This window comes from Streptopelia decaocto, assembly GCF_964273445.1.
Source record: "Streptopelia decaocto genome assembly, chromosome: 7".
In the NCBI taxonomy this organism is placed as follows: Eukaryota; Metazoa; Chordata; class Aves; order Columbiformes; family Columbidae; genus Streptopelia; species Streptopelia decaocto.
Genome location: NC_138661.1, coordinates 66,309,650 through 66,337,356, shown reverse-complemented (window position 1 = coordinate 66,337,356; position 27,707 = coordinate 66,309,650). Strand labels below are relative to the sequence as shown.

The following is a 27,707-nucleotide window of genomic DNA, read 5'->3' as shown; positions in this document are numbered from 1 at the left end:
GCTCCTCAAGTCTGTGTTGTATGTGTACATTGTATTCATAACAGACAGATTTTGGTAGTGTTGATATTAGAGGATATTGCGTGAGCCACAAACCACAAAGCAGCATCTGCATCTGTCTGGCTCCCTGGAGTATTTAATTGTGTGGTTGATTCTGCTGTTTGAAAATCCTGTCTTCTATTGAAGCCTTATAATTGCAGTTTCTTGATGTATAGGATGCTGTCAGTTTAGCACCTATATTAATGTCCTGAAATGCCTTTCTACACTGGGAGAAGTAGCCTTCAAATCCACTGCTAGTTCTCAGTACAGTTTACAACAAAACCTGGTAATTGTTCTGGGTTTTTCTGGATCCTTTGGGAGATGGGATGTGCCTGGGAATAAAAGGTCATCTTCCCTTTTATTACCCTTTTTTTTCTTCTCCTGTCCTACTTCCTTTCTGTAGTAAACTGGTAGCCAGATTTATTTCCATTGTACTTTGTCTACACATATAAATTACAGGAGGAAATAAAAGGAGGATAAAACATATCGCTTTGTTGTTAAATACATCTTACTTCCGAGAAGAGAAAAAACAAACCAAACCAAAAAACAACAAACAAAAAAACCCCAAACGAACAAGCAAATCCAAACCAAACAAAAACCCAACAAAACAAGTCAAAACCCAACCTGAAACAAACAACTTGTAGCTGATTCATTTTTAAGACTTCAACTATAACTTAATCTTTTTCTCTTTGTATTGGCAGGATAAAAACCTCAAACATGCCTCGTAGCCCAACATCGAGCGAAGATGAAATGGCACAAAGCTTTTCCGACTACTCGGTTGAATCCGAATCAGACAGCTCCAAAGAAGAAACTATTTATGACACAATTAGAGCAACTGCAGAGAAGCCGAGCAGCAGAATGGAAGACAGTCAGAGCAACACATTAGTGATCCGAATTATAATACCTGATCTACAGCAGACGGTAAGGGATATTGCGTTACAATTTAAATTAAAAAATTAGCTTTGCTGGCTTCAGTCCGCAGTAGAGCTGTCCTATTTTCTTAAAGTTTTTTGATGTATTACAGGCAAAATTTGTCTTTTTTTTTAAATGTCTACATTTTTTACCCCAGTGGTGTTGCTTGCCTAACTAAAGACATCATGCCATCCAAGAGAGTGTGTTCAGTACGTTAACTTGACAAAAGCTGTGATTGTGAATCCAATACTTTTTTGATCTTCTTTGGGTAGAAGAAAGAGAATTAGACATCTAAAACTCATCAGAAGCTGAGGGATGAACCCCCAAATCACATGTTACGTCTGTGGAAGCCTCATCGATTTCCAACCCCGTTTTCTTCTCTAGTTTCTCTTTTCAGGAGATAGTTCGTGATGACACTAGACTGATGTCTAGCAGGAGGTCATCAAATTTTCCTTCTCTTTACCTTATTACTTGCATTTCTCTTCCTCCTCCACGGCAAGATGTCATTGTTAGATAACTGGTGGCTATAGAGAATAAAGATGAGGAATGAGAAGCACAAATAAATCTTTTCTTCCTCGTTTTCTTCTATGTCTTTACCCCACGGTGATATTTCTCAGATTTGCACCCAGAGAAATCAACACGCTTGCTTTGGAGGAAGAGCAGAACATGGCATTGTACTGTTCCACAGCTTTTACAATGACTTGAAATCACTATTTTATTCTCTCCCACCTCCTCACGACTTATACTGGAAACATATCGGAGGGGGTATAATGAACCTTTTCTGATTTTCCTAGAAGAATCATTTGAAATCTAATTTGTGGACCTGTGGCTTTATCTCACATCCCCACGTCTATTGGATGAAAATAGAGAATTTTCAGGAAAGGATTTAATTTCTCACATCTTGCAAAAAGAATTGAACAGACTTTTCATTTAGTAAAAATTTCTGATTGAGTAAATGGGAAGAAAAGTTACTTTTTTAACTACAAATAACCTTGGATGTTCCTTACATATCAGAAATCTACAGTCCAGATTTGTCTTTTTCACAAGGAACTACTAAGTTGTGTTTCTTTTATGGTTGAATGTGTCAAATTTGATGTCCGGAATGTCAGGAGCACATATGTGGAAAAGTTTGTGGTTGTAACTTTGTAAGTAAGAATCGTTGTCCTCCACAAGTGCTACAATAGGAATGACAGTAATAATAAGAATAATTGAATAACAATTTCATCCTGGAGAAGGTCTTGGGAGTTACTGATTGTATCTAGAACCACAACTTGTCCAAGTTTGTGATTAATTATCTAAATTACCCTGGACCTCCTTGAATGCTGTTGCTGGGATTTTCAATGGATGGTAGGCATCAGACTTCTTTCATTTCAAAGATGATCATAAAACCACATTCTTTTTATGGATGAGTGCTACATACATCACTCTGGGCTGACATCTAAGATCTACATCATACTGTGCTGCCACTGAAGATCTGTCTCAGGTGAAATTACTCCTTTCTTATTAATTAAGTTCATTTTCAGAATGATGGGAGATGGCTTGACAGGGAAGAGCTGGTTTGACAGTGTGGCCTCTGGTGTGGTTGTAGAGCTGCAGAAACTCAGAGAAATCTGCGTTGGAGTTGGGAGCATTATCTCATAAATTCTTGTACTTAAAGATTATATTAGATGAGGGTTGAGCCTGTTCCTGCTGAAATTAAAGTACCAATCCACTAGTTGATCAGGTTTGAGATTAAGCTGTGTGAAGAGGAAGAGCTGGACACAGCAGCTTCAAAGGGCAGAGCAGGACTGAGCCCACACGTGGGATTTGTATTAAATCTTGACTGAAACAGTCGTCACCTTGAGTCTTTCATTTCAGTATTGCTGAAATACTGAAATCCAGTGTTGTACACCTTAAATTTAAAAGGACTTTGCATGTAGTGAAGTCCTGTGTCAAGACAAGCTCTGACTTGACATGGTTGGGCTTTTATTGATGATCCTACCACCCTCCTGTACCTTTTGATTGTGATCAGCACTCAATTAATAGATCCAGTAAAACGGGAAGATTTGCTTTCCTTGATAGCCTCCTGAAGCCCTCTTATTTCATTACTCTGTTTTTTAGACCAATAACAAGTTATTTGTTGACACTCTTGCAACACTTATTTTCTTTTAAATTAATTTTGTGCAGGAAATGAAATTATTTTAGGTTTGGTGTTTCATTTGTTTGTTTTTATTGCTTTACTTCTTGCAATTTTTCCCTTTTCAATAAACACTCAATGAAAAGCAACTCACTTGTTTTTAACAGTTCTATAGCAGATGATATATTTCTGACTTAATTTATCAGCACGCAAAACTGAAATCTGGATTCAGTTTTGCAAACAGGAGGAAAATAGCTGGAATGTAGAATAGCAAAGCCCGGAGAAGATCATAGTTCACGAGCTGGGTTATAGCTACAAACTAAATCCAACATACACCTCATTTGCTGTATAATTATAATTAACATAAGAGATGTTTAAAATTAGTCTGTTTAATCAAAGGAGCATGAAATGGCATAATTTAGTTTTAGTTTTTTATCTTTTGTTTGTTTTTAGAAGTATGATCAAGAATGTGTTTGTTGAAAAGAAGGTGAGTTTAGGGTTTTAGATAAAATTCAACCCACTGGGAAGCTTTAAATGCCTGGCTAAACTCACTAGGAATAAAAGTTTGCTCAACTGCAGTGACTGGTGTAAATCACTTTTATTTCATTGCATGTATGAGATAAGTACCAAGCATCATAAGTAGGATGTGCTGCTATAGAAAAAATGACACATCGTGGTTGTTCCACTCTTTGGTTTTATCCTTTATGTATGTGCTCCCTCTGGGTTGCGTTTAAAATCAAAATGCTCACACTCATGGTTTACTCAGTTCTGATGCTGAGATGGAATGGGGTCTGTCCATCTGTTTGTTCTGTTCCACTTCAGTAATGAACATTTACTGACTCCCGTGGCTTTTTTTTGTTTGTTTTATTAAATATGTTGGGCTTCCCATGCAAAACGTTTGTTGGTAAGTGGCAGTTTGGTAAAACAACAGCTGAAGTTGTATCTGCTTTTGGTTTTCTGCATCTGCATCGCTTTTCGTACTTTTGTTTCCTTTCCATATTTTTTCCAGTATTCATTGGCCCTTAGGGTTAAGAATATTTTCCTTCAGTGCTTTTCTTTCTCAGATGAAATACTTGTTTAGTTTGTGCAACTTTTATCCCATGAAGGTGGGAACCCCGTTGTCACAACTGCAGCTTGAGTCACATTTTTCCTTAAGGCGCCACCATTTTCCCTTGTTTCCAGTCTGTACTGTCATCCCAGATCTATCCCAGGTTTTCCTTTGCAACTTTCCACCAAAATTCTTCTGTATCCCATGTTGTGCTTGTTCATCGCTTGTTGATCTTCTTTTTATCTTCAGTTTGGCAATGGAGACATTGTGGGTGCTGCTGACATTTGTTCTTGTCGTTGATCTGGACAGGCGATCTGACTTGCCAGCTGATGACAGTGTTTGGTTTATTGACCTTTAATCTCATGAATCCTACGTTTTCTGAATACATTTTGATGAAGGAAAGCAGCGCCTCCAAGAATTAATTTGCACACTGAGCACAAATCAAAATGAGCAATTGCTCAGGTTTCTTTTCGTGATACCCAACTCATTTGCATTTTCCACTCTTTGGTTGCCACATGGTTAATATCAATGTCTTCTATTGAAGGGAATACCTTGTATTTTGATGTTCTGACAACCGTGTCCTGGCTCCCCTGTCGCAGCACGGTTCTGTGTGATTGACAGCTCCGTGAGCCTGATGTAAAAGATGTGTTGGTTGACAGATTTTGAACAGATAAATGTTATTCCTCAGAGATTCTGTATCATGAACGTTATTCCCATTGAATTAATACCTTCCCTTGAGCCGGAGTGGGTGAGCTGTATTTTTTCCCTTGCTTCCGTTCCTTCTGTCACATTTAGTGACTCACTGTGCAGGAATGGAAGTTTATAACTGACCATGTCTCATGATCTAAAGAGCTTTAATATCAAAAAAACAGGTCTTACATTTCGGTAACAAAAGCTGATGTGCTGTCTTGCTGCTAGACTTGGATTTTGCATGGTTTAGTATGGTTTTGATGGTGTTTTTGAGCTTTATTTTGGTGTTCATTTGAAAGCACTGTTGCAATTTTTTAGGGTGCACATCGGCGTTCAAGACCAACTACCACATTTCATCTGGTCATGGGCTGCAACAAAAAGGATGAAAAGAATAGATCCCACATCTGTCAGTGCAAAATATCTTTGTTTCGTGTGTACTCCTGTAATTCTATGCCACTAAACTATCCCTATTTTTTGTTTGATTTGTTGTTAATAAGTCGTTGAAGGTTAGAAAACATCGTCCAGCTTTTTTGACTCAGCTACTGTCTCATTTCTTTGTGGTCACCACACTATGTTCATCTAATGAATTCTGACTTATTTCGTAACGCAGGCAGTCTCTGTAGGTTCTGCTGTGGTTTAGCTGATGTTTGCTCAGGGTGAAGAGTGTGACAGTGGGAGGCGTTGCAGGGACAGTAAATATTGTAAGAATTTAAAAATTAAAAATACTGCTGCAGGGACTGTAAATATTATGTGGTAGAAATACAACAGCAATATTGTTATCAGATAACTCATCTAAAAACAAACCTTCAAGATACTTCAGAAAAGGAATTCCTCAATGCTATTTCAGGCAGTTAAATTATGATGTCCCATCCTTGTGCTTTATACGATGGTGCCAATGTCAGACCTGTGGAAAGGAAGATATTTCAGAAGATAAATATTGTGCGTTACTGATGCAGTGTGTGTAAACACTGTAGAAAGATTATTTTCCCTTGAAATACATTCTGAAGAAATGTGAAGCTATATCTAATTTTGCCAGTGTAGCAAATCTTTGAGAATTAGAAATACACACCATTATCTGCAATATTTACATGCAATCGGGAACAGATAGAACACAAGAATAGACTGAACAAAACTGAACATGTTGAATTCTCAAGGTGCATTAAAAAAAGACTTAAACTGTGATCAGAAGTTAGTGGTTTGTATTATTATTTATATTATTAAAATCAAAGCCGTGTCATACCATAGCATTTACTCTGTTAGAAACAGTTGTCAATTGAAAGTCCTTCATGTCCTGGTTGTACTTTTTACAGTTGAAAACATTTGCCGACCGATATTTGGACAGTCAAGAAGACACTGTGTACATATAAAATATTGTGATTTCTGCCTTCGAGTTTGCTCTTCGAAATTCAGAATTGAAATATTCAAATGAATTTGTTATTTGATTTGTGTAGATGGGATCAGAGATTGCTTTCAGATGTATGCAGAATTTACCAGGATAAATATGTTTCATTCTAAAAGACAAAGTTAAAGGAAACACTTCATTCTCTTTGTAAACTTCAGTCTTATTTTTACTAGCTCTTCTGTTGTCATAACCAGTGGCTGCAATATAAGCTACAATAGCAAAATTCCTAATTTATTTAAAATTCCGGCTTGGTTAGAAGCAGAGAGCTGGAAAGGGTTTTCAAGGTTTTCCTCTGCTGCTCCTCCCATAAATCTCCCCTAAGATAAATGTGGCTTAAAATGAAGTAGAATTCTTGCCTGCAATTTTTTGTGAGATTGCTGAGGATCAGATCGATTGTCAGAACAGCCTGGAATCAAGTGGCTGATGAAACATCTTGTAACATCCGTTCCACTTGGCTTTTCAAACAGGTTTGCCATGTTCTTTCCCTGAAGAAGGATCCAGTCTCTACTATTTGTGGAAGGACTTGAAAAGTCGTGTGTTTTCACTGTACTTGTGCGTTAATTATTATAGATGAATGCGCATTTGAAATCTAATTCTGTTTATGTGTGTTTTGCCATGGAATTTGTAGGTTTATTGAGTATGTTTCTATTTATTTATGACATTTGTAAATTTTAGAATGTAAGATACTGTTTGAATGTGGGTTTTTTTTCATTAACTAGAATTTTTAAAATAATTTCTCTTTGCAGAAATGCATTAGATTTAACCCAGAAGCTTCAGTGTGGGTTGCAAAGCAACGAATTCTGTGCACATTGAATCAGAGTTTGAAAGATGTCCTGAATTATGGACTGTTCCAACCTGCAAGCAACGGGAGAGATGGGAAGTTTTTGGACGAGGAACGACTTCTTAGGGAATACCCACAGCCAGTGAATAAAGGAGTTCCTTCACTAGAGGTACTTTTAGATCTAATATCTAAAACATTTGTATTATGTCTGTACAGTAAATTGTATTTGAGGTTTCTACGTGCATTTGAATTGCATGTGGGAAACAGTGATTGGCAAGTCTGAACTTGGACCACTTGCTCAATGGAGCTGTTCTGTGTGTTATTCCCCCAAAGGCTGCAAAGAATAAATCCCTCTGGGAAATTTGATTTTGGAGTTTTCCTCTGCTGAGAACCCAGGAAATGTGTCTTACTCTGTGATTTAATAAAGAAATATCAAGTTCTAGATTAACTTTTGGGTCTCTGATGTTTGCAATAGTAGGGTGGCAGTTGCTGGATAACCAGCCTTTGCTTTCTCCCAGATATAGGGTTTTCTTTCTCATGGAAACTTGCTTGGGTGCGGATGCAAAACAGTTGCACTGGAATTTCCCCCCTCCCTGTTACTCATGGGGAATAAACTGGACAGAACTATTATGGGACTGGGTGAACAGGGAGCGGAGCCAGATTGCACTGAAACACAGTATAGCGGGAAACTGGGGCATGAAACTTGTATTTAATTCATTTTGCTATTGTTTGTATAGTGGTCCATCAACCACTAATAATCTGCAGTTAATAGACTTACTCCACTGTAACACAAATCCAACAAAAAAGAACAGTCAATCACCCGTGTCCATACTATATTAAATATCATTAAATAAAATTATATAACCACTTGATTAATTTTTCTGTCATGTTGTTTCACGAGTGTTCATGGTTCACAAAATTCCTCTCACCACAGCTAAAGGATTTTACAACTCGGGGGCTAAAAGGGGTCTTGTGAAAAAGCTGGTGTTAAATCCTCATTCAATACAGTCTCCTTGTCCTACAGACCTGCTGCATTCTTTGAATTCTACGATTAGATAATAGTAAATTATAACTATGTAAACCCCATGATTTTTGCTGTAGATCTTGGTACTCTGGCCATAGGGTAGCAAATTGTTCAGGGTAAAATGTGAGTGAGATTTGGCCAAAAAAAGCAGCAATTCTCGCAACCTCCTTCACAGGACCAGTCCTGTTGAACACCAGAAGAACGAATCCCACGTGTAAGTTCTGCCTAGGTTGATTTAGGGATTTTTCAGGATATGAATTTTGCTTACATGAACTGTAAAACCACGATGCCACTATGGTGAGCACAGTGCTGATTATTGGTGAATATTCAGAATGAAATCCTAAGCCTTTTTAAAAAAAATTGCCTAAATCTACATCATCATGGATGATACTTTCTGGTAAGGTCAGAAAATGAGTTTTTAAGCAAAGTAGGCTGTTTAAAATTTATCCTTTTTATTTCCTCCCTCAGTTTCGATACAAGAAAAGAGTGTACAAACAGTTCAATCTTGATGAAAAACAGCTGGCCAAGCTTCATACAAAGGTATGTGTGATTTACTGGAGAAGCTAGGAAGTGCCTCCTGAGCAAAGTCGTGTCTGAGAAGCTGGAAATAAATAGGAGCTCATGACCACCTGGGCCAGCTGCTGAACAACAACCCGTATGTGCAATGGGGCTGTATAAATTGGTATTTTGGAATTTCTCTCATAGAAAAATTCCCATGTCTGACTCTCCTATATGTACCCAAAGAATCTGAAAAGAACCTTACTTCATAAATACAATGTGCTTTTGTCATGCTGCAAAAATGCTGATCTGTGTCTTTAGACTTGTTTGCAGGTCAGAATAATAATAATGATCACCATACACCATCCTCATTTCTTACTGAATCAATCTTTCCCACATTTTTTCATTAAAACTATAAAAAACAGAACCTTCTCACTGCGCTTGACTTTTGAACATTATAAACCGTAGGATTTGTGCTCTCAGGATAAAGTCAGGTTCTCCAGGAATGTGAATTAGCTACTGTTCAGTGGTGTCAATGGATATGGACATCAATTGACAGCATATTGTACTTAGTCAAGATTTTCTTTTTAAAATCAGAGGATGATTCATTTTTCACTCTTTGTTTCAGGCTAATTTGAGAAAATTTATGGATCATGTCCACCATCTCTCAGTGGAGAAAATCACAAAGATGTTGGACCGAGGACTGGACCCAAACTATCATGACCTAGAAACTGGAGGTCAGAATAATAAAAGTGGCAGCATAAAGTTGCACTTTGGGTTTGTTCAACATAAATTGACGAACAGGCTGAATCTCACACACTCTTTTTGCTGCCTTCATAACTCTAGGCTAATGCAATCTGTAGGCTTTTGCCATCTGAAGGAGAAAATTGATAATTTGCGATTGAGCAGCATTTTTAACTTAACATTTTTAAAGCGAATGGTCTACATTTAATAAATTTGCTCCTCTTTTTCTAAGTACCTGTATTCTCTCTTTTAGAAACACCCCTGACTTTGGCAGTTCAGCTTGACAATGCAGTAGAAGTGATAAAAGCTCTGAAAAATGGAGGAGCACATTTAGACTTCAGAGCCAAAGATGGAATGACAGCTGTGCACAAAGCAGCCAGAGCCAAGAACCAAGTAACCCTCAAGGTAAATGCTTTCAGTAGGAAATGATACATTATTTTATAGAAACAAATACATGAAGGAGAATGCTTTCAGTTAATTACTGTGTTGTCCTCAATGAATCCTCTGATATGTGCTTGCTCTAGTGATTTCTTGTGGCTTTCAGGATTTGCTTTCAATAAAGGGCCTTTTCATTTCCAAGTGGGTTTATTTGGTAGGAAGAAATAGTGGTGAAATTTAACCTTATTCATTGATAGGTTGGGAAAGATCTGTCTGAGGCAATAGAAATCGAGTGATTGTTGCTTATCAAATGCCAGTGGCATGGATTACACATTATATCTTAACACAGCCTCTTCTGTTTTCTTTTGTATTTTAACAGGTATTCTTAAATCACCTTGATAATTCTGGATTAAGTCTCACGCTTATGGCTTTTCTGTATTTCCTTTTGACAGATATTCAAATTGCGTGACATTTTTCATAAAGCATCTTGTAACTGAAGAGGTGAACGTTGCAAAGGCAACGCGGCATTTTCAGAACTGACATTTCTGAACTTAATGAGAGGATGGAAATCAAACGTTGCCGCTCATCTTTCCCTTGCTATCCCTCTCCATTCCTTTAGATCCTAATTCTTCCATGGTCATTCCTTGCTTAGCTTACTCTGTGCTGCGGCCCATTCTGTAAAGAATTGAGCAAAAAACATACATTATGGCGAATACCAACCTTGTAAATACTTTTTTAGGTAGAAAAGTCCCTTTATAGTTAGAAGTCCCTCCAAATATGGGGTTTTTCACAGTTCGTGGTTGCTTTCCAGACGCTTTTAGAGCTTGGAGCATCTCCCAACTACAAGGACAGCTGTGGGCTGACCCCCCTGTACCACACGGCCGTCGTGGGGGGGGATCCGTTCTGCTGCGAATTGCTGCTCCACGAACACGCCACCGTCAGCTGTAAAGACGAAAACGGGTGGCAAGAAATTCATCAGGTGGGAAAGGTTACTTGTTGTTGGGAGCTGGGAAAAGTGCTGTGTCTGTTCTATATTCTGAAGGCCATTTGGATATATGTAGTCCATGCACGTGCAAGTATGGAATTACTGCCTTGTTCTGTTTGCTTATTACTTTGTGTCTTGCTGGGGTGAATTAGAAGTGGGAGCTGTTCCAGTGGAGTTCTGTAGCTTTCAAATCCTACAGTTACTGTGCATTTTGCTGTAGAAATTGCACTTATATTTCTGTAATGTTCTCATGGAAGTTTAGCATCCCATCAGTGGCACATCAGTAAAAAAATGTAGCTAGATCTTTTTTGTTAGATGCCAATTTTAGAATCCTTGCTAACGCTTCTTGCGTGTTTGTCAGAGGTACATTCTCTTTTCTCTCTAGTGAGCTTTGCAGGAAGATTTGGATTCAGGATTCTGCTGCCAGGATCCTTCAGTGTGTTGCATTGAAGGGTGTTAAACTCTTACACACTCAGTGCTGAGTTTTCATTCCATCTGGGTGTGGAAACTGAGATTCCAGTGTTTTTTTTTCTGATGTTTGTACACAGGTTTTCCTTTCCTCTTCTACATGTTAAGTGTGTGGATAAAGGTGGTAGCATGGTTGGACTAGATGGCCTTTGAAGGTCCCTTCCTACTCAAACTATTCAATGATTCTATGCTTGATAAAGAAAAATTATTTTTGAAAAGTAATCTTTTGAGGTTCATAGTACTCATGATACCTTGAGTAAGCTACAGTACCAGAATTTGTCAGGCACTGGCACATCTTGAGCAGTTTCACTGTAGCTATTGGGAAGGTAGAACTTCTTCCTCATCAGAGACCTAAATTGCATCTCTTACAAAGACTTTGCCATGTTTGGCAAGGCATTTTCTCAAAACAAAACAACAACGAACAAATGCACACACAAAACCAGAATGACAAAACCAAAAAAACAGACTCCTCCAAACCCTCCCAAAACAAAAAACAACATTTTCTTTGAACTCTTGTCTTCTCCAGAAACATCTGAATATTGCACAACAGTTGTGTGTAAGAACGCCTTATTAATTTCTCTTTGCATAGTGATAAACTCAGCGATTCACAAAGTTTAAGGATTCTAGCAGTCCGAATGTTATTGCAGTTATTTTATGCCTTTTCTTTCTATGGATGAGTTAGAGCAATAAGAAATGTAACTGATGTAGTGTGATCAGATAAATAAAGGTGTGAGGAATCAACCTACAGACCTGCTTAGGATATCTAGACTCTCTTTTTTGTGCACTAACATATTTCTTTCCTTCTTTTCTTTGAAAGAAATGGGAGATCGCTTTGGTACCCGGGTTTGGGCAGAGATCTGAGCTCTTTCCCAGTGTGTGTTCATGTCAAGGTTGTTTGGATCCATCTTTACTAGGGAAAAAAAGAAAGATTAATCCACTACCATTGTTTCTGAGAATGTGGAGGAAATGGATTGTATAGATCAAATTATTACCCCATCTGGACTCCCTGAAAATGTAGAGAAAAATTCCCTATTTTGATAACCCAGCCTTATACACATATGGTTATTATTTTCTCATAATGAAACAGAGCTTTCCAAACCTATTGTATTGGTTGTAATCCTAAATAAATCAATGTTCACATCTGGATTGCAGCAATCTGTTTTCAGTAATCAATAATACAAGCATCCCTCAGTGAATTAAGAAAGATGATGCTTTGATACAGTCCCATATGTTGTGGTCTTTGTGAAGAAGGCCACGTTACCTTCTATGGCAAGGAAATAATTGGTAGCAAGTATATTTTTCATTTTGCTAACACAATCTTTAACTATAGAAGTTAAGCCTCTGGGTTATCCTTATAGTAAAGGGGGAAATCTGCCAACTTAAATTCTGTATTATTATACAGGAATTAAACTGATCTGAGATGATACGAAGTTGGAAACGTTACACATTGGGAGGTGCTCATTTGGTGCACTGGAGAGAAGAAGGTAGTCAAGTAAATGAGAATGATGAGGGGAAATACTGTGTTTTTTCACAAACTTATTTGCTAATCAGGACAGTTTCAAATTTCGCTGGAGTCTCATTCATCAAGATTTATTTCCAAGTATTCAGGGTCTAAGATTTTATTTGTGTGGGTAATAAAGTAACTCTTGAAGATGTTCCCCTTTTTGGATCAGTGCCCCGTACATGCTGTGCACCTGCTTGACATCACAGAATCAGGAAGATTAGTAATAGGTTTTTGGCCAGATTTCCCCAAGCTGTTTTCACACCTTAAAAGCAAACTTTGGAAATCTGATCATCTTCAGTGCCATCTAGTGGGCAGCTTCCTGAACATCAGCAGGACGAAAAACCTTTTGTCAGTCTGCTTGTCACATTTGACAGTTGTCAATATTAGTCAATAAAAAGTGGCAAACTTTGTATTTTCTTGAAGCCTTAAATTGCTCTTCCTTAAATAAGCAGGTGCTTAAACTTATGCACAGACTTGCTGTGTCTAAAGTGCACACGTTGGTGTTTACAGGCAGGTATGGACATACGGGTGTGAATCATAGAGTCATTTCAGCTGGAAGAGACCCTCAGGATCATCAAGTCCAACCATAACCCAATTCTAGCACTAAACCATGTCCCTAAGAACCTCGTCTAAATGCCTTTTAAACCCCTCCAGGGATGGTGACTCCACCACTGCCCCAGGCAGCCTGTTCCAATGCCCCACAGCCCTTTCTGTGAAGAATTTTTTCCTAACATCCAATCTAAACCTCCCCTGGCACAACTTGAGGCCATTTCCTCTTGTCCTATCCCATTCAGTCCAGGGGGGGTTCTAAAAATGAGACCCTACCTAAAAATAACATCTTCTCTGCTAAAAATCTTTACCTGGAATGCTTGGCTAGAGACCTTATTGCAGCCTTTCTGTACTTAAAAGGGGCTGATGAGAAAGATGGGGACAGACTTTTAGCAGGACCTGTTGCAGTTGGACAAGGTGTGATGGTTTTAAACTAAAGTAGGAGAGATTCAGGCTGGACATGAGGAAGAAATTGTTGGCCCTGAGGGTGGTGGGAGCCTGGCCCAGGTTGGCCAGAGAGGTGGTGGATGAACCATCCCTGGAGACATCCCAGGCCAGGCTGGACGGGGCTCTGAGCACCCTGAGCTGGTGAAGATGTCCCTGCTCATGGCAGGGGGGGCACTGGGGGAGTTTGAAGGTCCCTTCCAACCCAAACCATTCCATGATTCTGTTGCATGTCTTCACAGGCTTGCCGATATGGACACGTCCAACATCTAGAGCATCTCCTGTTCTACGGGGCGGACATGTGTGCGCAGAACGCATCGGGGAACACGGCGCTGCACATCTGTGCCCTCTACAACCAGGTGAGCTGGCACATGCCACCCAGTGCCACAGAGTTCCACCATCCTCCTGGGACATAAAGGTCCCTGGCGGGAGCTGAGGGCTGCCTGGGGTCCCCTCGGTGTGGCTGAGCTGGGGGGTGTCTCACTTTGGGTCTGGGGGGTCGAGTCCTGTGGAGACTTGACACAAGTGCTGTAACAGAATAACATGTAGCCAGGAAAAAGAAAAGGCATAACGGAGGTACAAACACTAAATGTTTCATGCTCCAGAAAGTGAAGCTTGTTGGGTTTTCTGTTGAAGAGTTTTACTGGTTTGGTGTTAGGTTTTCCTGAGATGCAGTTTCCTCGCTTTTAATAAATTTTGCCATAAATTTCCCATTATTATTGATCTGTAGAGACAAGTTACACTGAAGAAGAAAATAGCTCATTATTTTTTGTTTGTTTTATTATGCAAGGAAGTGTTACAGGTTTTAAACAGTGGCGTTAAAAACTAGAGAGAACATAATGGCATGAAAACTATATTATTAGTATTTTATGCACTGATTACAAATAGAGCTGCTCATTAAAGGCAGCAACAGTATACATATTAATTAGAAAATAAAACAACATGGTGTTCTACCAGCTTGTCATTTTTTTGGTATTATATCCAAATATTTGTTTCCTATTCAGAATTCATTGCTCTTTTGCTAGAAGTTAAATTAGAATTAAATAAGAAACACTTGGAAAATACTGTGGAAATGTATCTGTAGATCATACAGGAGATACACAACTTGTGCAGTCATTTACAATTAATAGAACCATCTGATTTGATAGCATTTTATACTCCCTTTGCATGGATGGGATGGGAAGGGAATGAGTTTTACAACTATGTTAAAACACAGCCCGTATAATGTTACATTGAATTAGGAAAAAACAAGTCATCAGATGTGACTGTAACTAGTGAAACATCTGTTAAAGCATCTGCTTCTTAACTAATTACCATGTTAGTTTTTTTTCAACAGTCTTGTCAAGACAGATTACTCATTTAGGTCTAAAATACCCTCAACTTCTTAAAAAAAAAAAAAGGATTTTGGGAGTTATTTGACATTTTTCAAGACTGTTGACTTGATGTGTGTGTCACAATTGATACGATGCTGAAATTAGAATAATCCTGTAGAATGATGGTATTTTTCACGTGGAGACGTGTTTTCCCCCTGACCTCAGTGGAGAAAATTATTCTGTAGAAGACTCAAGAGGCTCCAATTGAAATTGCATCTACAAATTTGCAATTATCTTCATAGTCGTTGAGCTTGGCATTGTAAATGAAAGTTGAACATCTTGTGGCTGCGCTGTCAGGCTTCTGGTTTCCATCATGAGGTGTATGTGAAAATAACAAGATTTTGAGGGTGCTGTGAAACCGTAACCTACGCGGATTTTTTTCAGGGTCCCCTTTTATTGAAAATTGTTTTTCACTAATGTGGAAAGATGGAGATTTTTCTGGCTTTGCTGGATGGAGAGGATGGGAAAGACAGTATTAGATTATCGTTTTTACCTCTCGATTCCTGTAGATGGAGTCATTACCCATTTAATTTTCCCTTTCAGTCTTCCCTGGGGAATTTTCTTGGGAAACTTCGTGAAGTTGGTAGTTCTGTTTTCCTGAGTGTCAGTGAAGTGCTGATCGGAATAAACCAGTATTTTAAAAATGATTTCATGAGCACCCAGTAACTCACTGAAATCTAGACTGATGCTACACCTCTGCATTTTGCCAATGTACAAATGTACAATGTACAATTTTCACTGAATTAACAAAGGAAACATAATACAAACAATTCCTGGTGGTGGCTATTTTTGCTCATTCTCTCTGGTTTGTTCTCCCTAATACTGGGAGGATGGGGAGGGAGCAAAAGGGAGAGAGGATGAAGCTGGGAATGCTTCTGTTTGTTTTAAATGAATAAATCAATAAACACACACATGCAGTACTTAATCTAAAACTAATTTTCCTGGCAATTCTTACATTGAACAACTCTGACCACCTTTGTCAAAGCTTTTCTTATGAAAGCCATTTAATCAATAAATCCCTTTGGTTTTTGTTACACTGCAGACAGCTTAGTTAAATGTGTAAATCAGGTGAAGTTTCAAAATGTGTAATTATTTTGCTTTTGTAGTGTTGAATTATTTATTCTGATAACCAAATTAATAATCAGCCAATAAATACAATACGCTTCCTAATATCATTATTTATATTCTCAAATTCTGGATCAGAATTGGGCATTTTAATGGTAAAGGGTTCTACTAGCATTTCTAATCTATCCCACCAGGTACTGCTCAGTAAACATAGTGGGATAGTTGTTATGAGAATACAATATAGTGTGCAAACCTAGAATTGTTTAGGAGTCAGACAAAGAGGAATTTAGGAAAAGTTAACTGTGAAAATAACTTGTTGTTGTTTTTAAACTTGTAGGTCTTTCTCTAGGTTGCAGCATGTTTCCTTCTTTTGCATGAGTGTTAATAGAGAAGCCAGAAAACCAAGAAAAATATTGTGACATTTTGCACATTGCTCTTGGTCTTTCTATATTTAGAGATACAGAGAACACACCTAATGTGCCAATGTCAGTGCAAGCAACTGAGGCTATCTCAATTAATTATATCTCATTAAAAAATTACCATCTAGGAGATGATTGTTAATGTACCGTCTTGAGATACGATCCATTCTGCTGTTTCAAGCTGTTATGCAGATAAGAAGTATGGGAACAAAAGGTTATTTTTTTATGAGTACTGAAATTTGGTGAAAGGGTGGGATGGGTTCTTCCATGGATATATTTATTTAGGACAACCCTGTGACTGAGGAGACTTAATGGTATCAAGAATCTCGCGTGATAAATTAGAAACCACATTGACAAAAGTTATTTTCAATCATTATTTCTGGGTGTTGACTTATGACTTAGAGTCTAGCAAATAAACTTCATTTCTGTCACTGTTTCAGTCACTGGCTGGAAATTTACTGTTAAAAGTGAACGGCAGCACATTGAAATACCACAACACAACATGGCAAGAAATACAGAAAACACAAGAAAATGAACAAAAATATTTATGATGAGGGAACATTAAAATATTTTGAAATGTTAACTGGTTTGCATAAGGTCTTAAAAGTGATGACAGGTAGGAAATACAGCCCACGTGTGGATCATCACAAAGTTGAGTGTTCTGAGAACCGCAGAGGATTTCTAGCAGGTTATGGTCAGTCAGATTTACAGCAGCGCAGAGTAGTGACTTAATACACCATATTTGTCCAAAGAAATATTTTTAAGACCTTTTTTTGCAGATTACCTCATTTCAGAGGACCTGAAGCCATATTTTTCTCGTGTTATAAGGGTTTTGCGCTGTAACTGTTAGTATTTTTTGGGGAAAAGAGAGACGGTAAGACTGGTCAGTGCAGTGTGTATAGCCACACCAAATAATTTCAGGTGTATTAAATGTTTGAAGCTGAAGATAGGTTGAAAAAACCAAAGTGCATGCAAGGGGTAAAACTGTTTAATTTTTAGCAATAGGGAAGGATATAATTCATCCCAGGTGCTGTTTACTGTGAACAGTACTATTTTCCCTACAAAATAGGCAAAAAGAGTCAAATTTCATTTTGAGCTAACACGTTTTCTGCAAAATCTGATTTGTCCAGTATGGAATTTCCACAGTACAGTTTCTTAAAAATTTAAGAAGATATTTACGTCTTCCATTCCTCTACATTTTTTACACTTGCATATTGTTTCTACTGCAAAGCACCTAAAGCCTTGTCATATTTAAAGTACTATTCTAATAACTTCTCAGGTTGTTTGTTTGCTTCTTATCTAAGAAAATATATACCAAACAGGAACACATCTCATAGGCAGAACATCTCTTGAGTAACTAAAGACCCGTATTAAGAGGTTGTACTTCTGTGCGGTTTTCAGGAGAGCTGTGCGCGAGTGCTGCTGTTCCGCGGAGCCAACAAGGAGATCAAGAATTACAACAGCCAGTCTCCTTTTCAGGTAAAATCAAAGCAATACCTCTTCCCCTTGCTCCCCACAAATATTTGGAGGAAAATCTCACGCGAACTTTATTTTTGAAGCGGTCTTAATTAGTCTGGATTGCAGAGAAACGTTCACGATGCAAACTGACGTGAGAAAGAGGGATGAAAGCTGTAATGTTTTAAGAAATAGGAACAGAAAGAATTTACAGAAAATAGTGCTTCTGGAAGAAAAAAATCCTAATTTACCTTTGCTTGTTGTATCTTTCCCATCACATCCTCGACCCACTTTGGATAGTGCTGTACAGAATTCAAGGAAAAGTGCCTTTTCTCTTGTGTTTTGACAAGTAAAGTAGTTGCAATATTAACTATGTCTGAGTATCTGAGTTGGCTTCTCAAAGTTTATGTGTAGATAACGTCTCTGAGTTTCAGGTTCTTAAAAAAACCCCTTGGCCAAATATTTCTACATCAGTTCAATTATCTCCATATTTGAAGGTTTTCTGGCCATCAGTTTTATATCTTAAGAGCTTTGCCTACAAATCCCAGCCAGATCACTGTTTACTTTTGGGACTATTTTCCCCAAATTGGAGAGACAGTAGATTAATGATTTAATTTTAGGCACCATGTTTGAACTGTTAATGGTTTGCCATCTAAATATACGCTAAGCACAAATTAACTAAGCACTAGATAATACTTTTCACTGCACCTTAGCATTATGGAGTGATTAAAACTATAAGAGAAAACCCTAATTATTGGAGGGCTGGGTTCCCATGTCGTCTCTTTACTTTGGGAGGTTATTAATTTTATGTCTTTGAGATTTAAGTTTTCTTTTTGTTTTAGAATGGGGAGGGTAAATGGTGAGTAGAAGAGCTTCCATTTGTCTTTTTTTTGATTGCTGCAATGTTGTTCTCCTTAGAACAGAAAAATACAGGGGGGAAAAGGCAGAAAAGAAAATCTTGGTAAAAGGTAGTGCTGGGGGTTGTAGGGCTTCAAGAAATGAAGGATGAGTAGCCAAAACGAAACAAAAGTGAGCACAGGAGACAGAAGAAATAATTTGAAGAGAAGCGTGTAGCTGTGGAAGTGCACTTGCTGACCAGTGAACTGTCTCCCGTCCCTATGGAATAAAATCCTATTTGTTGTAATTTATTGTATGTTACACTTCTGATGTTTGGGCTTTTGACTGGTCACTCTTCCCCTAGCGTGGACAGGACTGAATAATAGATTTGCTTTGTTTTATCCTTTCTACATCCACATACTTAAAGAAAGGAAATGACTGTCCATCTTCTTACTCTATGGTTTCTTACTTTTAGGTGCAGGGAATGTAGGAAAAGTTCTAGTTTTCCAAATGCAGTGAGTAGAGAAAAGCCTGATGCCAGAATTGCAATAAAGCAGCATTAGAATTAATTCTTTGCCATCTGTCTGTTGCTGACCGAGTCGATCAGACACCACAAGTGGAGCTGTTATAAAATTATGCAGAATCCTCTTGAGTTAATAGGATTTTGCATACTAAAAATGTTTACTCATGTAATCAGTAGCAAGGAACATCTCATATGTACATAACGAGAATGGTTGTAGCTGCAGCATCTATTCCTTTGAGTAACCTCCATTCTGTTATTTTCTCAGAAATCTAGTAGGATGATTCTTTTGAGTTGCTGCTTAGAAAATTAATGTTATGAAAACTGTGCTATTCTGCAAAACAAAAGTATCCAGACATGGAGAAATTTGTGTGTTGCTTTCAAGGCCTGCCAAAGCTTTATTTATTTGGATGGAAATGAACAGCAGGGTTTGTATCTCATGTTAGTGCCCAATGAATATAGTGTAATTTTACTACCACCAAAAAAAAAGATGCATATGTTTTTGTTTCTTACCAAATCACAGTGCTTATTAAAACAAGCATGGGTTTACCGGGTCATATAGAAGAAAAACTCATCTGGGCTGAATTCTGTGCTGCTTAATTTGAGTATTGCACACTGTGTGCACCCTGGGGTCTGACTGGCCTTCTTGCCTTTTCAGTGTCTAACAGAGTTGGCGTTGGAATGGCATTGCCAGTTGTTGAGGCCATGAAAGAGCTTGTCTGTATTTCCCAATTAAGTATCTAAACTTTTATTAGCTACCTTTAAAGGAGTGTGTTTCGTCCTGGCTGATTACTGGGCTCCATGAAGGTAGCGATCAGTGTTGAGTACATTTGATGTCACCCGTAGCCAAAAGTCTGCCTGTGACTGTCAACCTTAATCAACTCTGCTGCTAATAGGGTGTACTCTGCAATAACAGAATATGGGTCAGCAGGAATCTGGCTGTATGTTTTTGTGGACTTCCCCCGCTGCTAGTATGTAGTAACACTTGTATGGATGTGGGGTGAATCTCCTCCCTGTGTATCTTTCAAGTAGATTGGAGCAATTCTTGCATCACCATCCTCGGTCTAGGTGTGAGGATGTTTTGTGTTCTGTGCATTTCAGTCGAAGGCTGACTAGCAATTAGAGGTAAGATGAAACCTGTGCCGCATCATTAGACGATATTGCCAATTCTGTTTATTAATCGCTTACTTATCCATCCTGTCTTGGTAATCTAAGTACCTCACATGCTAATTATTCTGTGCAAACAGATAGAAAAAAACATCAGCATTACAGAGCTGGAAGTGCTAGCTAATAATACACTGTTATATACATTGTGCTTGGCCGTTTTTCTTTTGAAATAACTAAAATTGAGCAGTAGCACTGAACTTGGACGTGCCCTCAGCCATGCCAGCTGTAAGTCCTGCTGATGCTTCCCCAGCTGTTGATACCTTATGGTACAGCTTGCCAAAAACATGATGTTTTCCACTGGCGTACAGCACATTGATTTACAGCTCTCATAAACTGGCTTATGAAATGCTGAACTGTAGGTTCTGTTCCAGCTTTAGGTTAGCTTCAGAGTCTCCAGTGGTTTTATTTTGTTTTTTGCCATTACAATTTCTATTTTATTAGTAAAATCGCCCAAAATATCCTTTCAGAAAAGCCATGATACCCTGTCAACATCCATAGCTAATTAGTTTTCCACACAATTTATGTGCTCCTAGATTAATGTGAAATGATTTCTTACCTATCTGGCAAATATTAATCCAGTAGTGGAACACAAGCTGCTGAAATTGTATTGTGTAAGTTAAAATGAACATACGCCTCGTTTATCATGTTTTTCCTTTTTCTTTTAGTGAGCAGAAGCTCTGTATGAATAATGAGTATCTCTTCATATGGGCTATAAAGCACTTTCAAGCTTAGAACTACTAATGCTAATAATTAGTCAGTGTTTCAAAGCATATGTGTTCAAAATATACAGAAGAACTATTCTGAGGTGGCATTTAGTGACACCTTTTAATGGCAGAGTTGTATCTGAGAATGTTTTCTCTCTCTCAGACGTACCTTATTATTGACCATGTCTGTCCCAAATCAGCGTGGGTTGTTAACAAAATTCTCTGTTCTCTAACATGGATTATTAATGCACTTATGTTACGTAAATGGCAGGAGGAGCAGCAACCTTCCAGGTCCTCTGCAGGTAGAATTGTTCCTTTCAGTCTGTTGGCTAAACATCTATTTTTAATTGCTCACATTTTTGCCAGATTTGAATGATTTTAAATGAAATTTTCCATGCCTGGTGTCTCAGGCAACATTGTTTGGAAAAACAAAATGATTCAGCTTTTTTGGAGTACGGGTGAGAGAAAACATGTGTTGTTTTGCTCATACTGAAAAACTCTGTTGACCCACCTCTCCTTGTCCCATCTCCCCTGTTGTGTGATGTTGTTTTGTTTTGTTTTCTTTAATTGCCCTGCATGCTGTCAGGGATCTCCATGTTAATAATGTGGCAGCATAAACTGGTTTAGCAGCCTGACTCAGATACAGGGGCTCCAAAACCAGGCTGAATATTTGGAAACCAAGCTGGCTGTGCTGGAATATAGACAGGCACAACTGAGCACGGCGTGGAACCATGGAACTTGGAGACGGGTCATTGAATAATTTTGGTTGGAAGAGACACTCAAGATCATGGAGTCCAACCGTTCCCCCACCCCTGGCACTGCCCCATGTCCTGAGAACCTCATGTCCATCTGTACAACCCTCCAGGGATGGTGACTCCAGCACTGCCCTGGGCAGCCTGTTCCAATGCCCCACAGCCCTTTGGGGAAGAAATTGTTCCCCACATCCAACCTCGACCTTCTCTGGCACAACTTGAGGCCATTTCCTGTCATCACTTGTTCCTGGGAGCAGAGACCAACCCCCCCTTGCTCCAAGCTCCTTTCGGGCAGTTGTAGAGACTAAGAAGGTCTCTGGCTTCCCAAAACCCCATTTTGATTTGGTTCATTATAATTTTGAGTCCATCTTTTTGATGAAATTTACAGGCAAAGGACAATAAGTTCTCTTCAGGTATTTTTTTTGTCTCTGACTTATTTTTTCAAAGAGTGAAACTCTGAGAAAGATAATTTTAAAACCTTTGTGCCTCAAATAGGCATCTTTACAAATACAATTTTTTCTCTGTTGATGTTAAAATAAGTAACTGCTGGGTTAATGGAACACATGAATTACACAAGGACTTTGTTTTTGCCAAGTATTTACTTTCATCCGAATTCCTTTTCTGGAGCACCTGTGTGAAGAATGCATCATTGAATATTGTGTATTATTGGCAAAAAAATATAGCTCCCTTCTCATGGCCCATTCTGCCTTTAGTCAGGCTTTTAGCTTTTTTCCAGCTCTTGTCCTGATGTGAGTCAAATAGTGGAATTTATTCACACTTGCTCTGGTTGTTTGATTTTTTTCACGTTGGGTAAATGCTTGTGATCACTTATGTTGTGTCTTGTAGTACAGAAAAACAGGTAAAGGACAATCTGTCATGGAAGAGTATAAAGTCTAATTTACACTTACTCAGTATTTGTGATATTTAGATATGGATAAGAAAAGATTTAAGGTTTTAGTCATGCAAACACCCCAAAAGTACTAGAATAAGTGTAATAAATATTTCTACAGAATGACTTTTTAAGACTTAGACATAGAGGTATTAATAAGAGTTGCAATTAGCATTTTTAATTTTACACAAGTGACCAGACCAGAACAAAATATAGAATTTTCCTTTAAAAATAGTGTGTTAGTATGTATATATGGAGGCATGCTCAATGGAATTTCTTAAAAAGACATTATTAAAATTTTTGAAAAAAGGAGGTGATGGTGATGATATATCCAGATGCAAACAATGATTAGTTATGACGTGTTTTCTCATTGCTTACACTGAAGTGCTATTTATACAGAGGAACACACATTCTTCTGGGACAAATAGGCTTTGAGCAGTTTTACACATTGCCTTGGGCATATTTATGCCTTTGTGGTGCTGATGTGTTAGGGCATTAGGGGAAATGTTAACAAAAGCCAATATTCCTGAGAACAGTAAGGATATGAGATACTGTTCCAAGAGACACTTGAACAAGAAAGTGCTTGATGGCAGGTTAGAGGTGACCTCGATTTTCAGCACATTTGCCGCTTTTGTCAATTTTGAGCTATTGACAAACTGTTGGGCAGCAGCAAAACTCTTGCTGAGAACATGAGACAACAAAGATGCTTCTGCCTCAACTACTTCTGAAGATGTTGCAGCTACTTGTGAAAATCCAGCCGAAGGGGCTTTCATTAACACTTGGCTTGCTAAGGGCTGGATATAGCAAGAGATACAGGAGGAGAAAAAGATATATGGGTATGGAATAAGGTTAAAATGAATTCACCTTGACCCAGTGATGGTTTGCGTAGTGGTGGCTGATCACTCCTAACCTTTGTCTCAACCCTTGGTTATTTTTCAGAGATCAGACAAATGGAAGTAATAGAGTAAAACGTAAAGAAATTAAATGATATTTTTATGTTTTGCGCTTTTGTTCCCTTGCTCAGACAAGGGTGTCCAGCTGAAATGCCTCAGGTGTTCTCACATGCAGCAGAATTTCCCTGGGAAAAAGAGCCTCTCTGAGGTAGCTCAGAGCCAATCTGTTTGCTTTGCTGCCAAATGGATAAACTTCCAAAAGCTCAGAAGCAACTGGGTTATAAAAGGAAACAAATTAAGTAAACTAAATTGTAAAGGTCACTATCAGTTCTTGCCTCAAAGAAAGAAAGGCTCGTGTGTGATTCAGACGCAATTAGTTGTCATGGGTGAAGTTGCAAGAGGCAAATGGGGATTTGTGTAATCTTAATTTAATTGTAGGATTTTGATAGCAAGATTGGATATTGCTCCTGTGATTTGATTTATACTGTATCCTAGAAGAGAAGGCAGCAAGGGTAAGTTCTTAAATAGTCTGGTCTTAACTGAGCGGTCACACGTGTCTTGTCCTTGTAAAAGGATCAGCTGGGACAACTGTGCGTATTGTTTTTCTATAGCTAAAAAGAGCACCTTAAATCTTGTTGTTGAAAATACTTTATTCAGTTGTTGTGTCTGTCAGAAGAAGTTTTTGTATTTTTATTGGTTTAGAGCAAACATGGGGTGAATAAATGTTGTGTTTCTAAGACATCAAAAAAACCCCCATTAGTCCTAAGTCAGGCAACAACACAATACAAAGAAATGGAACGAGATTAATATAAAATGTCCATTTATTTGAATTGCATTGTTGCCAGGGTTTTACATGTATTGAAATGAAAATGATAGGCACCGTATGAACATTCAGAGTGTGACAGATATCCAGTATTTTTTTCTCAGTGTTCTTGCAGAAAGGTACATTATATCAGATTATTTTCCAGATTTAACTGCAGGAGAGATGAGAGATGATTTTTTTTAGAAATTCCTGATTCCTGTACCTGTATGTATAGTATAATAAGGTTAAACCTTGTGGAAAATTTGTTTCACAAGCCGTAGATAAGCATGCTCATTGTAATCTGCTGCACTTAAGTTTTTCTTATTGTCAAACCATGTTATTTTGAGATATTAATACCATTCAGTTTCTTGGTAAGACGTGATACCTTATTACATTTTGTATGCCACAATTTTGTCTATGTAATAGCTTTAGTGACGCTGATTGAATTAGTCAATAGTAACGAACCAGAAATATCAGAGAAACTGAAAATCCACCTTTTGTGCTGAGGCTACTTCTACCACCATGACCAGGATACCCAGTGGTGTCCTCCTGTTCTCCTATGTGCCTCTGTCTGCTGCACCCAAAACGATTGTCACAACTTCAAACTTGATGTAAGGAAGGAATGTTTCATGATGAGGGTGGTAAGAGCCTGGCGCAGGTTGGCCAGAGAGGTGGTGGATGGACCATCCCTGGAGACATCCCAGGCCAGGCTGGACGGGGCTCTGAGCAACCTGAGCTGGTGAAGATGTCCCTGCTCATGGCAGGGGGGGCACTGGATGAGCTTTCAATGTCCCTTCAACACAAACTATTCTGCGATTGTTTGAACTTACACTTGCATCTGGGCAGCGATAGTTTTATTTTGTGTCCGGGTGACGCTGAGCACAGCCTGTGCGTGGGACTTGTGGGCACTTCAGACCTGCAAATACAGATTAATGACCAGAGTTGTGATGGAAAGCTGATGTGGTGGCACCATCTCTTGCTTATACATGACTATACAGGCTATTCAGTGCTCATTTCTGCAAATAACTGAGCGAGTTCTTGTTGCTTCTAAAAACAGAGGATCTATGTGTTTAGGACAGACTTAACATCTTCTTGGGAATGTTCCTGACAAGCAGTTGGCATACACTGCCATCCCGTGTCCCTCTTCAGCAGAGGATGTTATTGCCATTGACTTTAACTAGGCTGCTGTTTCCAAAGGTTTTATTATAGTTAACCCACAGGACTTGGAATGAATCCACCAAATGTATTAGGTATAATAATCATAGTATTTTATTAACCCGATGCATTTTATCTTAAGGGCTTTCAAAAAGCGTTTTCAGCCATTCGGGTTAGCAGCTGAAACAACGCTGTGTTATTAAGTGTTTGCAGAATTGAATCCCATAAACAGTTTTTATTGTGAAACAGTGGGCAGTATCTACTGCCTGCTGTGAGTAGGAAGACATTTTTCTGAAAGTGTTTGGGGAAGAAGCTGCTAATATAGCAGCTTTTAGGTTTTCTATGAAGTAGGAATGCTTTCAGAGCTGGAAGCTTTTACCATACAGCAGCACAGATCTATACACGCGTTAGTTGAGTTTTCTATGTAACCCAACATTTAGGGTCATTTCCAGGAAAGCAAAACCTAGCAAACAGCACACTTTCTCAGTCTTCTTCTAAAAGAGTTCTGCTGAAGAAGATTGCATTTCATGGCTTTTTAATTTAGCATATTATTTTGGGGGCAGGAAGAAAATTAAGTCAATTTTATTACTGGCTCTGTCTTATCTGATTTATCTGATGCTCAAACCTGGCTTTATCTGCTTCTAGTAAATACTCCCTTGAAATTGCTGCTCGTCCATGTAGCAGTAATAAGGATTATGTAATAACTGGATTTTGATGGCTCTTTCCAGCTTGAGCTAGATTTTCCCGTGGAATGAGTCTGCAGCTGTAAATGCGCATGTATCGCACTGTTTGCTTTTTCTTTTCTGTATTAATTATTAAAACACAAGCATAGAAAAACACATCTTCTTCCTAGGTGGCATTTTAGTAGAGAAGCAAGAAGATGTAATTTTTTTCCCCCTACTTTTAAAGCAGAAATAAAGACTAAATTTCCCAATATGTGCAGTGGCCATGGAGGAGGCTTAATACGATCTGTACCAAGTGGGGTAACCTAGAAATCTTAGTTATTTCTAATCTAAAGAAACAGGAGGAAATAAAAGAATGCCACGCATCAGTGAAGTTGTGCCTGGGCTGAATTTGCCTGCACGTTCCTTTTTTGCTTTCTGACGTGTTTCGTGGTAACTTTAATCGAATTGCCGGCGTATTCAGTTCAACATTTTCTGGCAAGCTGGTTCTTGCATAACACCGGATCCTTTTGTCATAGGAGTTTAGTTTGCATTTCAAAACTGAGAGTGAGATGATTTAGAAGTGATTTGCTCACATGTTGTGAGCAAGGGACTTAGATTTTGTTTTTATGTCTTGGTGTCCGTGCAAGTTTAGTTTAATCTGAAGATATTCAGTTGTGGCTTGTTCGTGAAGAGCAGTTAAGTTTTAAGAACACAGTTGTGTATGTTCATGAAAGAAGGGTGTAAAATAAAATACAGATTCTACTTTAAGTCATAATAAGGTTGTTGGACCATGAACAAGGCTGCCTACAGGCATTTAAGGTGTCAGTCCAGTATAGAGTCCTGCTAGGACAGTGCTGCAGGACATAAAGAGACTAAAAAGAGGTAATTCAGTGCGATAGTCTTCTCTTAATTTTGGCTTGAATTCACTTGGCCAGTCAGCTCTGGCGCTGTTCCATGGCTACTGAGGGTATTTCAGAAGACCCATAGGGATTGTAAAATCTCTTGCAAGCAAAACCAGCATTTTTGCAGTGAAAATGTGTCAGCACTGTTGTGCTTGCGGTGTACTTTTTTAATAATACACAACTAAATACATGTCCTCTATTTGGATGCACACCATTGTGTATTTGCTTATTTAAAAAATATTAGTTGCTCAAAAATATTTAGGGTAAAATCCTAGTTCTTTTGAACTGGGTAAAATTTTGTTTGATGTCACCAGGTTGGAAATACATTCCTTGTGCTTCACTTAAGATTGTTTTAAAGCCATGCTACCGAATCTTTCTATATAACCTATTCTACTGAACATGGTTATTTTTCATTAACGTTTCCTGATTTTAGTGCCATGCTATTCTTTTAAGTTATACCAAATTGCACCCTGCATTGCCACAAATAACTTGTTTTATGGAAGGTCTTTAGCTACAAATAGATAATTTGG

The 27,707-nt window shown here is 38.4% G+C and overlaps 1 protein-coding gene across 1 annotated transcript in view; it reads left to right on the top strand.

Annotated features, from left to right (window-relative positions):
• Positions 1 to 753: 753 nt before the first annotated feature.
• Positions 754 to 27,707, top strand: part of SHANK2 (SH3 and multiple ankyrin repeat domains 2) — a gene marked incomplete at both ends in the record, with an annotated part of 273,237 nt that continues 246,283 nt past the window's right edge. Inside the window, 8 exons of the mRNA XM_082059244.1 lie at positions 754 to 957; positions 6,951 to 7,154; positions 8,478 to 8,549; positions 9,136 to 9,244; positions 9,505 to 9,656; positions 10,441 to 10,608; positions 13,822 to 13,938; positions 17,838 to 17,915. Coding sequence (XP_081915370.1) covers positions 754 to 957; positions 6,951 to 7,154; positions 8,478 to 8,549; positions 9,136 to 9,244; positions 9,505 to 9,656; positions 10,441 to 10,608; positions 13,822 to 13,938; positions 17,838 to 17,915 — 1,104 coding nt within the window. The remainder of the gene's footprint in view (positions 958 to 6,950; positions 7,155 to 8,477; positions 8,550 to 9,135; positions 9,245 to 9,504; positions 9,657 to 10,440; positions 10,609 to 13,821; positions 13,939 to 17,837; positions 17,916 to 27,707) is intronic.